We start from the raw sequence: 13,832 nt of genomic DNA on the forward strand, positions 1-13,832 counted from the left end.
TTAAAAATTATAACCCTTTCAATTTTGCACCTAAAATCCATATGATGGCATCAGAGGGCTTCAAAGTATAGCAGCAATTTTCCAATTTTTCACATGATTTACAAAATCGAAATTTTTCAGGGACCAGTTCTGTTTTGAAGTGGATTTGAGGGGCCTTCATATTAGAAATACCCCATTTTAAAAACTGCACCCCTCAAAGTATTCAAAATGACATTCAAAAGGTGTGTTAACCCTTTAGGTGTTTCATAGGAATAGCAGCAAAGTGAAGGAGAAAATTTAAAATCTTCATTTTTTACACTGGCATGTTCTTGTATACCCAGTTTTTGAATTTGTATAAAGTGTAAAAGGAGAGAAATCTTCCTAAAATGTGTAACCCAATTTCTCTCGAGTAATAAAATACCTCATATGTGTATGTCAAGTGTTCGGCGAGCGCCGTATAGGGCTCAGAAGGGTTTTTGGAGAGTGAGTTTTTCTGAAATGGTTTTTGGGGGGAATGTCACATTTAGGAAGCCCCTATGGTGCCAGAACAGCAAAAAAAAAAAAAAATACATGGCATACTACAGGGGTGTGGAAATTAAAAAAAAAAAAAACTACCGTACTTGTCCAAGGGACTAAAGCAGAACACAATCTACTTGTCCTTCAAGAAAATCCACTTGTCCTGGTAGATAAAATCATTTCAACCAAAATAGTACGATCCACCCCACTAGACCACCAGGGATGGATATAAGATCCCTTTAGACACTGCTGTCAACTTAGACAGCGGTGATCTAATGGTTTAGCGGCCACGGCGATCGCAGCATGCCAGGCCATCAGCGGCCGGAGAGCTGTAGCTCCTTCTACACCCGAGGCAACCACAGAAGAGTCTAGATATAACTTTTTGATCACCTTATAAAAAAAATTCTCATATGAAGTGACCAAAAATGAGCAATTCTGGACTATTGTTTACATTTACACCGTTGACCGTACGGTTTAATTAACATTATATTTTAATAGTCTGGACATTTCCACATGCAGCAATACCACTTATGATTATTTTGTACATTATTTTTATTTAAAGAAAATTGGAAAGGGGCTTATTCACATATATTCACATTAGGAAAGGGGCTTATTCACATATATACGCACTTTTTAAAATATTTTAATCACTATTTTTCAGTCTTCATAGGGACTTATATATTGAGTCTTTTGCTTGGGAAAAACTGAACAACGCTGTTACTGGGGGCATTCTGCTTCTCCAGTTTATATGTTGCATTTTATTTACTCTAATTTATGTGTCATTACGTTGCATTTAGTTACTAGATAACTACAACACCCAGCATGCCCTGATACAACCTATGGTTGTGTGGGTGTTGCAGCATGTTGCACTGCATAGTATTACAGTTAAGGTTATTGTGTAGCATGCTGGGAGTTGTAGTTTTGGTTTGTGTCAGCGGCAGAGCCATAGGCTGTATCAAGGAATATTGGGAATTACAGTTAGTAACTACAACACCCAGCATGCCCTGATGCAGCCTATGGCTCTGCAGCTGACCCGAACCAAAACTATAACTCCCAGCATGTTACACTTTATAGTTCTACAGTTCAGGATAAGGTGCAACATGCTGGAAGTTGTAGTTTTCGTTCGGGCGTGTTTGTGTGCATCCATGGGGCTCTTGGTTGGCGGGTGAGTATGAAGGGGCGGGATTCTGGGGGTGCAATTTAGTGCAGGTGGCCAGAAGCCACTAAAAATAAATAAAATTAGATAGCACAACTGGCAGTAGCGCACTGCCCTATTGCCCAACGTGTCAGCCCGCCCCTATACAAAACATTCATGCATACACATATCATACATGCACCAGCCACTGCCCCCATATCATACATACACACACCCCCGCCACTGCCCCCCCACATCATACATTACATACACAAATCACAGATACATCATGCACATACACACTCACATCATACATACACACACACACACACACACACACACACACACACACACACCCCCGCCACTGCCCCCCAAATCATACATTACATACACAAATCACAGATACATCATGCACATACACACTCACACCATACATATGAACACATCATACATACACACACACACACATACACCCCCGCCACTGCCCCCCACATCATACATTACATACACAAATCACAGATACATCATGCACATACACACTCACACCATACATATGAACACATCATACACACACACACACACACACCCCCGCCACTGCCCCCCACATCATACATTACATACACAAATCACAGATACATCATGCACATACACACTCACACCATACATATGAACACATCATACATACACACACACACCCCCGCCACTGCTCCCCACATCATACATTACATACACAAATCACAGATACATCATGCACATACACACTCACACCATACATATGAACACATCATACATACACACACACACACACACCCCCGCCACTGCTCCCCACATCATACATTACATACACAAATCACAGACACATCATGCACATACACACACACACTCACACCATACATATGAACACATCATACATACACCCGCCGCTGCCCCCCCCCCCCCCCCATCATATATTACTTGAAAGAGTATGTAGTGTGTGTGCTTGGTGTGACTGTAACTGTATGGGGGGAGCCAAATGCAGTGCCCTGAACCCCTAATAAGGTCCGGGTCACGCTGCAAAATTGCAGCGGACCCTTGGGGACCTATTAGGGGGTCAGGAGGGGGGAATTTTTTTTTACTTTTTACTCCTACCTTTCCCTGGGTTTTATTCTGTCCCTGCTCTATTGGGGCTTCTTATCTCCTGAGGGGGCTCCGATCTCAGCCGGCAGAGCTGCGGGAAGATGCTGTTAACCCCTCTCCTGCCAGCTGCTATTGGCGGGTCAAAATCGCCACCTCCCCATAGATACAGTGGGTGATTGGGGGTGTATCCTACACCCCCGATCACCATGTATCTCCAGGTCAGCGGGTCACATGTGACCCGCATCACCGGAATCGCAGCAAATCGCAGGTGTGAATCCACCAACATGGGGGGGTCTGGTGACCCCCCTGGGCATTTGCATGGGATGGAATTCTCCATGACGTACGCGGACGTCAAGGGTCCTTAACCTCTTAAGGACTCATGGCGTACCTGTACCCCCGCATCACACGGGATCGGTGTCAATAGCCGGGACCCTCGGCTCAGCGTGCGGCACCGATCGTTGTGCCGCGCACTGTTAACCATTCAGAAAATGAAAGTAAGTGCTTCCCTGCAGCTCAGTTGGGCTGATCGGGACATTGCGATAAAATCGTGATGTTCCGATCAGCTGGGACGCAGGCGGAGGTCTCCTTACCTGTCTCTGAGGCGTCCGATCTGGGTTTGATTGCTCCAAGCCTGAGCTACAGTTTCCACTTGGTTTTTTTTCTGGCAGTTTTTGGAATACTGCCACTGCAGTTTGTAAAGGGGTACTCCGGTGAAAACCTTTTTTCTTTTAAATCAACTGGTGGCAGAAAGTTAAACATACCGTATTTATCGGCGTATAACACGCACTTTTTAGGCTAAAATTTTTAGCCGAAAGTCTATGTGCGTGTTATACGCCGATAAGCCGCTGCAGTTCAATGATTTAAAGCGGGCGCTTTAAATCAATGAACTGCAGCGGCTTTGCAGGTGCAGAGACCGTCAGCGCTGCCGACTTCTCTGCCCCTGCCTGTCCTGGGGTCTAGAGCCCTGCTGACGGCCCTTCTCTCCCCCCTGGCTATCGGCGCCGCTGCCTGTTCTCTCCCCCTGACTATTGGTGCCGGCGGCAATGGGGCAGCGGCGCCGACAGACAGGGGGAGAGAAGGGGCAGCGGCACCCATTGCCAGCGCCGCTGCCCCGTTGCCTCCCCCCATCCCCGGTTGCATAATTACCTGTTGCCGGGGTCGGGTCCGCGCTGCTTCAGGCCTCCGGTGTGCATCCTCTGCGTCGTTGCTATGTGCTGCACGGCGCGGCACATGTCGTCAGTGCGCCGCGCTGTGCCGTGTAGTGCACAGCAACGACGCAGGGGACGCACGCCGGAGGCCTGAAGAAGCGCGGACCCGACCCCGGCAACAGGTAATTATGCAACCGGGGATGGGGGGAGGCAACTTTTTTTAACCAAATATCCTTGGTAAAATGAGGGTGCGTGTTATAGGTGGGATTTGAACCCAAGTCCCCAGCACTGCAAGGCAGCAGTGCTAACCACTGAGCCACCATGCTGCCCTTAGCATACATCTGCTAAACATCTGCTATGCATGGTTGCTAAAATGGACAGAGATGTCAGCAGAGAGCACTGTGCTCGTGATGTCATCAGTGTTCCAAAAAGAAAGGAATTTCCTCTGTAGCATTCAGCAGCTAATAAGTACTGGAAGGATTAAGATTTTTTAATAGAAGTAATTTACAAATATGTTTAACTTTCTGCCACCAGTTGATTTAAAAGAAAAAAGGTTTTCAACGGAGTACCCCTTTAACCCCTTAAGGACGAAGCCCATTTTGCCCTTAAGGATGCAGAAAATGTTATTTTTACGTTTTCATTTTTTCCTCCTCTCCTTCAAAAAATCATAACTCTTTTATATTTTCATCCACAGACTAGTATGTGGGCTTGTTTTTTGCGCAACCAGTCGTCTGTTGTAATGCCATCACTCACTTTACCATAAAATGTATGGCGCAACCAAAAAAATATTATTTGTGTGAGGAAGTTAAAAAGAAAACCGCAATTTTGCTAATTTTGGAAGGTTTCGTTTTCACGCCGTAAAATTTATGGTAAAAGTGACATGTGTTCCTTATTCTTTGGGTCAATACGATTAAACTGATACCCGTGAAAACATACTTTTCTATTACTGTTGTGCTTAAAACAAATCACAAACTCTTTAACCAAATTAGTACGTTTAAGATCCCCCTATTTTGAAGACCTATAACTTTTTCATTTTTCTGTATAAGCGGTGGTATGAGGGCTCATTTTTTGCGCCGTGATCTGTACTTTTTATTGATACCATATTTGCTTATATAAAATTTTAACACATTTTTTATTTATTTTTTGGGGGAATAAAATGTTATAAAAAAAGCAGCTATTTTGTTCTTTTTTTTTAATTTTTTTTAACGTTCACCGTACGGTATCATTAACATTTTATTTTAATAGTTCAGATATTTACACACGCGGCGATACCAAATATGTATAAAATATTTTTTTTTACACTTTTTGGGGGTGAAATAGGGAAAACGGGGCAATTAAAATTTTTATTGGGGAGGGGGGTTTTCACATTTTTTTTTTTTTTTTTACATTTTAATAGTCCCCATAGGGAACTTTTTATAGCAATCACTCGATTGTTAATCCTGTTCAGTGCTATGTATAGGACACAGCACTGATCAGGGTTATCGGTCATCTTCTGCTCTGGTCTGCGGGAAGGCAGATCAGAGCAGAAGACTCCCGGAAGACAGCGGAGGCAGGTGAGGGGACCTCCGGCTGTCGTGCTGGATGATCGGATCGCCGCGGCAGCGCTGCGGTCGATCCGATCACCCAATTAAGTGACCGCGATGCTGCAGATGCCGTGATCGGTATTGATCATGGCATCTGAGGGGTTAATGGCGGACATCCGCGGGATCGCGGGTGTCCGCCATTACCGGCGAGTCCCTGGCTGCGATCAACAGCCAGGACCTGCCGCGCATGATCCGGGCATCGCTCCGATGCCCGCGGTTATGCTTAGGACGTAAATGTACGTCCTGGTGCTTTAAGTACCGCATCACCAGGATGTGCATTTACGCCCTTCGTCATTAAGTGGTTAAGCCAAAGTCAGAAGTGGATCCATAAGGGAGGCGAAGTATAAATCCTTCCTTTATATGTCCTATTCCTTTTGAATACATTTCTGGCTTTGGCTCAAAAACTGCAGTGGCAGTATTCCAAAAATTGCCAGAAAAAAAAAAGCGTAAACTTAGCCTAAAAGATCAGTGTGTGCAGTGTTATAGGTCCCTATGGGAGCTATAGCACTGCAAAAAAAAAAAAAAAAAAGTTAACAAAGGTCATTTAACCCCTTCCCTAATAAAAGTTTGAATCACCCCCTTTTCCCATAAAAAAAAAAAAAAAAAACTGTGTAAATAAAAATTAACATGTGGTATCGCCGCGTGCGTAAATGTCCGAACTATAAAATTATATCATTAATTACACCACACGGTCAATGGCGTACGTGCAAAAAAATTCCAAAGTCCAAAATAGCGTATTTTTGGTCACTTTTTATAGCATAAAAAAAATGGATAAAAAGTTATCAAAAAGTCCGAACAACACAAAAATGGTACCGATAAAAACTTCAGAACACGGCGCAAAAAATGAGCCTTCAAACCGGCCCGTACGCAGAAAAATTAAAAGGAGGTCAGAAGATGACAATTTCAAACGTATAAATTTTCCTGCATGTAGTTATGATATTTTTCAGATGTGTAAGTAGGGTATCATTTTAACTGTATGGACCTACAGAATAAAGATAAGGTAATTTTGACCAAAAAATGTACTGCGTAGAAACGGAAGCCCCCAAAAGTTACAAAATGAAATTTTTTCTTCAATTTTGTCGCACAATGATTTTTTTTGCCGTTTCGCCGTCGATTTTTTGGTAAAATTACTAATGTCACTGCAAAGAAGAATTGGTGGCGCAAAAAATAAGCCATCATATGGATTTTTAGGTGCAAAATTGAAAGCGTTATGATTTTTAGAAGGTGATGAGGAAAAAATGAAAATGCAAAAACGGAAAAACGCTTAACGACGCAGGACGTATATTTACGTCCTCCGCCGGCTCCCGCGATATGCCGCGGGGTCACGCCCCCGCATCATATCGGGTCGGTCCCGGCGGCTATCAATGGTCGGGACCCGCGGCTAATACAGCACATCACCGATCACAGTGATGCCCTGTATTAACCCTTCAGACGCGCCGATCAAAGCTGACCGCTGCGTCTGAAGTGAAAGTATCCCGGCTGCTCAGTCGGGTTGTTCGGGACCGCCGCGGTAAAACCGCGGCGTCCCGAACAGCTTACAGGACATCGGGAGGGCCCTTACCTGCCTCCTCGGTGTCCGATCGGTGAATGACTGCTCCGTGCCTGACATCCAGGCAGGAGCAGTCAAGCGCCGATAACACTGATCACAGGCGTGTTAATACATGCCAGTGATCAGCATAGGAGATCAGTGTGTGCAGTGTTATAGGTCCCTATGGGACCTATAACACTGCAAAAAAAAAGTAAAAAAAAAGTGTTAATAAAAGGTCATTTAACTCCTTCACTAATAAAAGTTTGAATCACCCCTTTTCCCATAAAAAATAAAACAGTGTAAATAAAAAAAAAAATAAACATATGTGGTATCGCCGCGTGCGTAAATGTCCGAACTATAAAAATATATCATTAATTAAACCGCACGGTCAATGGTGTACGCGCAAAAAAATTCCAAAGTCCTAAAAAGCTTATTTTTGGTCACTTTTTATACCATTAAAAAATGAATAAAAAGTGATCAAAAAGTCCGATCAAAACAAAAATCGTACCGATAAAAACTTCAGATCACGGCGCAAAAAATTAGACCTCATATCGCCCTGTACATGGAAAAATAAAAAAGTTATAAAATTTTCCTGCATGTAGTTATGATTTTTTCCAAAAGTACGACAAAATCAAACCTATATAAGTAGGGTATCATTTTAATCGTATGGACCTACAGAATAATTATAAGGTGTCATTTTTACCGAAATATGCACTGCGTAGAAACGGAAGCCCCCAAAAGTTACAAAATGGCGTTTTTTCTTCGATTTTGTCGCACAATGATTTTTTTTCCGTTTCGCTGTAGATTTTTGGGTAAAATGACTGTCACTGCAAAGTAGAATTGGTGGCGCAAAAAATAAGCCCGCATATGGATTTTTAGGTGCAAAATTGAAAGCGTTATGATTTTTAGAAGGTGATGAGGAAAAAATGAAAATGCAAAAACGGAAAAACGCTGAGTCCTTAAAGGAAAACTGTCACATTTTCTCCCGCACTATCCACAGGTATTGGTGGATAGTGCGGGAGACACTGATTAAAACAAGCCCTACCTTGGTCTGATCCGTGCCGCCATTCGCCCGCATTTTTTGTTTTAATCTCTGTGTATATCCTGCTGTAACTGGCAAAGGCAGGGCTTCTGCGGGCTAACGGACACTGACGTCAGCGCCGCTCACGAATATTCATCCCTCCTGTTCTCCCTCTCTTCGCCGCTCCTAACCAGAGGGAGGGATAAATATTCATGAGTGGCGCTGACGTCAGTGTCCGTTAGCCCGCAGAAGCACCGCCTTTGCCATTTACAGCCGGATATACACAGATTAAAACTACACGGCGGCACGGATCAGACCAAGGTAAGGCTCGTTTTAATCAGTGTCTCCCGGTTAAAATCCTGAAAAACAACAGACAATGGAACCAAAGGATCCCATTGAAAAAGGGACCTATCATATCCGTTGGTGTCGGTGTCACACCCTCCTTCAAGCTGAACAGAGCTCTGTACTAATGATGTTAATGTCGGCTTAGGGTGGGTTTGTTTACATTATTTGTATTTGGGTTTTTATGTTGTATACAATAGAATAATATACAGCAAAATAGCTAAATTAAATAAAGCTAAAAAAAAAACTGTAAAACAAAGACTAAAACAAGGTGTGAACACAGCCTTACAACCTGTTCTGTGTAGTGTCTGCCATTTTGACAGAGAGAATAACACTGAATGGCGCATCATTTCACCTGTGAAATCTAAGGTAAACTTCCAACACTTGTGAAGAGAACCTTGGTCATTTCAGTGATAGTATAACCATGCCACAAGCAGAACCATATACTGTATTCGCATGCTGTGAATATCTGTGGATGTAAAAGCCTAGGGGACTATAGTTTGCGCTGGTTTTCCAGCCATTCTCATCATCTGAACGTGCTCCAACACGGAGCGGTTTCTCAGCCTGTGACCACCAGCATATTTTCCATGTGAGTTCTCTTTCCATCAGATCGGCAGTTCTCAGCATAACTATAGGGGGCAGACCCTCCACCCGTGTCTTCTAAGCAGCACATAGCGCAGACTCTTTTACCTCCTACGACCTCACGCGCTACTTTTCAGTTTTCGCGCCCTCGCTGATTCCCTCAGAAAGAGTACCACCGGCGCACTTACCTTGTTGGGGTCTTGTCCACAGGCGTCTGCATTGGAGAAGTGACAAAAGTTTCGGGCTAGGGGGAAGAATATAGAACGAATGAGGAACTGAGGGCTGGAGAGTGAATATCCCGCTGTAGGAATAGGGCTCACAGCCGTGTTACAGCATTTTAGTGATATTCTAGCAAAGTCTGTAAGGGCGTGGTACGCTTTCTCGTTGGTCTCGCATTACGTTACACGGTACCTGACAACCTAACATTTCCTCCCAGCGCACACTGGCTTCTGTTTGGCATCGTGTGTGTATAAGTCATAACCCAAGGTCACTTTTCGTTTAACATTTTTTATTACTAAAAAAATTTTCACTAGACCGATTTTCTGCCGAAAAATGCGTTCAGAAACGCTGCAGATTTGATTCAGACTTTACCTTCCCCATTGAAATAAAGTGACATTCTGCTGGTAAATCCGCACCGCAGGTCAATTTCTGTCAGGAAAATGTCCACTGTGTGTAGATGGGATTAAAATAATTAAATTCCATTTTCTCTTTATTTCTGTAGGTCAATAAGATTAAATTGATACCCAGTGTAAATAGTTTTTCTATTATTGTACTACATAAAAAAAAATGGAAACTTTTTAACCCCTTAAGGACTCAGCGTTTTTTCCGTTTTTTGTATTTTTATTTTTTCCTCATCACTTTCTAAAAATCATAACGCTTTCAATTTTGCACCTAAAAATCCATATGATGGCTTATTTTTTGCGCCACCAATTCTACTTTGCAGTGACATTAGTCATTTTACCAAGAAATCCATGGCGAAACAGGGAAAAAATCAATTCATTTTGTAACTTTTGGGGTTCCATTTCTACGCAGTGTATTTCTTGGTCAAAATATACACCTTATCTTTATTCTGTAGGTCCATACGATTAAAATGATACCCTACTTATATAGGTTTGATTTTGTCTCACTTCTGAAAAAAATCATAACTACATGCAGGAAAATTTATACATTTAAAATTGTCATGTTCTGACCCCTGTAACTTTTAAATTTTTCCGCGTACGGGCTGATATGAGGGCTCATTTTTTGCGCCATATTCTGAAGTTTTTTATTGGTACCATTTTTGTGTTGATCGGACTTATTGATCGCTTTTTATTAATTTTTATATGATATAAAAAGTGACCAAAAATACGCTATTTTGGACTTTGGAATTTTTTTGCGCGTACACCATTGACCGTGCGGTTTAATTAATGATATCATTTTATAGTTCGGACATTTAGGGAAAAGGGGGGTGATTCAAACTTTTATTGGGGAAGGGGTTAAATGACCTTTGTTAACCCCTTAAGGACTCAGGGTTTTTCCGTTTTTCCACTTTCGTTTTTTCCTCCTTACCTTTTAAAAATCATAACCCTTTCAATTTTCCACCTAAAAATCCATATTATGGCTTATTTTTTGCGTCGCCAATTCTACTTTGCAGTGACATTAGTCATTTTACCCAAAAATGCACGGCGAAACGGAAAAAAAATCATTGTGCGACAAAATCGGAAAAAAAACGCCATTTTGTAACTTTTGGGGGCTTCCGTTTCTACGCAGTGCATATTTCGGTAAAAATTACACCTTATCATTATTCAGTAGGTCCATACGGTTAAAAGGATACCCTACTTATATAGGTTTGATTTTGTCGCACTTCTGGAAAAAATCATAACTACATGCAGGAAAATTTTTACGTTTAAAAATGTCATCTTCTGACCCCTATAACTTTTTTATTTTTCCACGTACGGGGCAGTATGAGGACTCATTTTTTGCACCGTGATCTGAAGTTTTTAACGGTATGATTTTTGTTTTGATATGACTTTTTGATCACTTTTTATTCATTTTTTAATGTTATAAAAAGTTACCAAAATACGTTTCTTTGGACTTTGGAATTTTTTTGCGCATACGCCATTAACCGTACGGCTTAATTAATGATATATTTTTATAGTTTGGACATTTACGCACGCGGCGATACCACATATGTTTATTTTAATTTTTTTTTACACTGTTTTATTTTATTTATGGGAAAAGGGGGGTGATTCAAACTTTTATTAGGGAAGGGGTTAAATGACCTTTATTAACACTTTTTTTTTACTTTTTTTTTGCAGTGTTATAGGTCCCATAGGGACCTATAACACTGCACACACTGATCTCCTATGCTGATCACTGGCGTGCATTAACACGCCTGTGATCAGCATTATCGGCGCTTGACTGCTCCTGCCTGGATCTCAGGCACGGAGCAGTCATTCGTCGATCGGACACCGAGGAGGCAGGTAAGAGCGCTCCCGGTGTCCGATCAGCTGTTCGGGACGCCGCGATTTCACCGCGGCGGTCCCGAACAGCCCGACTGAGCAGCCGGGATACTTTCAGTTTCACTTTAGAAGCGGCGGTCAGCTTTGACCGCCGCTTCTAAAGGGTTAATACCGCACATCGCCGCGATCGGCGATGTGTGGTATTAGCCGCGGGTCCCGGCCATTGATTAGCGCCGGGACCCACGCGATATGATGCGGGATCGCGGCGCGATCCCGCTTCATATCGCGGGAGCCGGCGCAGGACGTAAATATACGTCCTGCGTCGTTAAGGGGTTAACTGTTTTTTTTTTAACTTTTTTTTTGCAGTGCTATAGCTTCCATAGGGAGCTATAGCACTGCACACACTGATCTCTTATGCTGAACCCTGCAAAGCCATAGCTTTGCACGGATCAGCGAGATAGGGGCTCGATTGCTCAGGCTTGGAGCAATTAAAACCCAATCAGACGCCGTGGAGAGAGGTAAGGAGACCTCCGCCTGCGTCCCAGCTGATCGGAACATCGTGATTTTATAGCGATGTCCCGATCAGCCCGACTGAGCTGCTGGGAAGCGTTTACTTTCGTTTTCAGCTTTGATCGCCACGTCTGAAGGGTTAACAGCGCACGGCACAACGATCGGTGCCGCACGCTGTTAGCCCAGGGTCCCGGCTATGGTTAGTAGCTGGGACCGACCTGGTGTGATGTGGGGTCACGGCGTGACCCCGTTTTTCACACCGGGATCGGGCTCAGGGCGTACAGGTACGCCCTAAGTCCTTAGGAGGTTAAACAAAATTAAGTTTCTACTTTTTTTTTTTTTTTTTTTTCTCCTGCGTTTTTTGGGTTGGAAAAAACGCCAGTGCAATTTCCTGCATCTGGCATTTTTTCTGGCGTTTTTTCATTTGTGTGGAAATTGCACCTTGGCAGTATTTTTGGTACCAAAAATTTGTTGGGTACCAAAAAAATAAAAAAGGATGCAGTAGTGATGGAAAAAATATGTATTTAACAAAATTTTTATTTTTTATAACTAAATTTTAATACATTTTTAATAAAGTGTGTGCGCTTCACTTTTTCTCTCTATTTTTTAGGTAGTACTACTTCTCCCAGCATGGAACAGACTGTTCCATGATGGGAGTAGTAGTACCTGTACTAATAGACAGTGTCTGTCACCCGATGTGATTGTCCATAATACAGCAGAGATGCGGAGCGGCTCTATACAGCGCTCACATCTCTGCTCTGTACTCTGGCTAGTGATGTGAATAGAACATCACTCATTCATATTTTCCGCCCAGAGTGTTGATTGGCCGGATGGCTGCAGCCAATCACCGCTCTCAGAGGGAAATATGAATAAGTGATGTTCTATTCATATCACTGGCCAGAGTACAGAGCAGAGATGTGAGCGCTGTATAGAGCCACTCCACATCTCTGCAATAGAATGGACGATCACAGCGGGTGTCAGGAGTGACATCCGCTGTGATCTTTCCTTAACTGCAAGTACTACTACTCCCATCATGGAGCACACTCTGCTCAATGCAATGCTGGGAACTGTAGTATCTGCATTAATAGACAGATCACAGCGAGTGGAACTTCTGACACCCACTGCGATCTGTCTATTAATGCAGGTACTACATCTCCCAGCAGTGAGCAGAGTGTGCTCCATGATCGGAGCTTTAGTACCTGCAGTTAAGGAAAGATCACAGCGGATGTCACTCCTTACCCCCGCTGTGATCCTCCTGTATAATGTATAGATGCGGCCGGACGCTCTTCTATGGTCCCCTGCACTGCCGTATATATTCACACATTCCTATTTCCCACAGAGTTGTGATTGTCTGGAACCATCTAGGAAATAGGAATATGTGTATATATACGTCAGTGCAGGGGACCATAGAAGCGCGGCTGGCTGCATCTATAAATTATACAGGAGGATTGCAACGGGCGATCTGTCAATGAATACAGGTACTACTACTCCCATCATGGAACAGTGTGTTCCATGCTGGGAGTAGTAGTACTACCTAAACAAATGTAAAAAATAAAGAAAAGAAAAAAAAACACACACACACACTACAGTTTTATTATTGTCGGCTACATTTTTAGGTCCCCACCCGCCCGCATAAATTGATCCCTGTTTTAAAAAATTATAAAAATTTTGTTAGAATTTTTTTTTTTCGTTAGATACAATTTTTTCCTTCACTACTGTATCTTTTTTATTTTTTATGGTATCCTACGAAATTTTATTAAAAAAGGTATCTCCATCACTTTTTTGGATCGCTAAAGTCCAAAACAGAATAAGAAACGCCTGCAAAAACGCCAAAATTAAAACCCACATATCGTTCTCTATGGGAGAAAAACGCCACGATTTTGACAAAAAAATCGCCAGTGGCTCAACATGCTGTGTTTTTGGAAAACCAC

The 13,832-nt window shown here is 42.7% G+C and overlaps 1 protein-coding gene across 7 annotated transcripts in view; it reads right to left on the minus strand.

Annotated features, from left to right (window-relative positions):
• The window catches only part of LOC130305983 (N-acetyllactosaminide beta-1,3-N-acetylglucosaminyltransferase 3-like), a 39,730-nt gene extending 29,911 nt beyond the window's left edge, over window positions 1–9,819 (minus strand). Inside the window, exon 1 of one of the 7 annotated variants that reach the window (XM_056552061.1) lies at window positions 9,139–9,819. Coding sequence is in view for 2 of the 7 variants with exons in the window: in XM_056552055.1 (XP_056408030.1) it covers window positions 8,955–8,995 (41 nt within the window). In the remaining 5 variants the exon portion in view is untranslated. Of the gene's footprint in view, window positions 1–8,723; window positions 8,930–8,950; window positions 9,091–9,138 lie in introns of those variants that run through there. The other 6 variants (XM_056552056.1, XM_056552060.1, XM_056552059.1 and 3 more) reach the window with 6 other exon arrangements.
• Between the last annotated feature and the right edge of the window lie 4,013 nt (window positions 9,820–13,832).

The sequence above is a fragment of the Hyla sarda genome, chromosome 1 (assembly GCF_029499605.1).
Source record: "Hyla sarda isolate aHylSar1 chromosome 1, aHylSar1.hap1, whole genome shotgun sequence".
NCBI lineage: Eukaryota > Metazoa > Chordata > Amphibia > Anura > Hylidae > Hyla > Hyla sarda.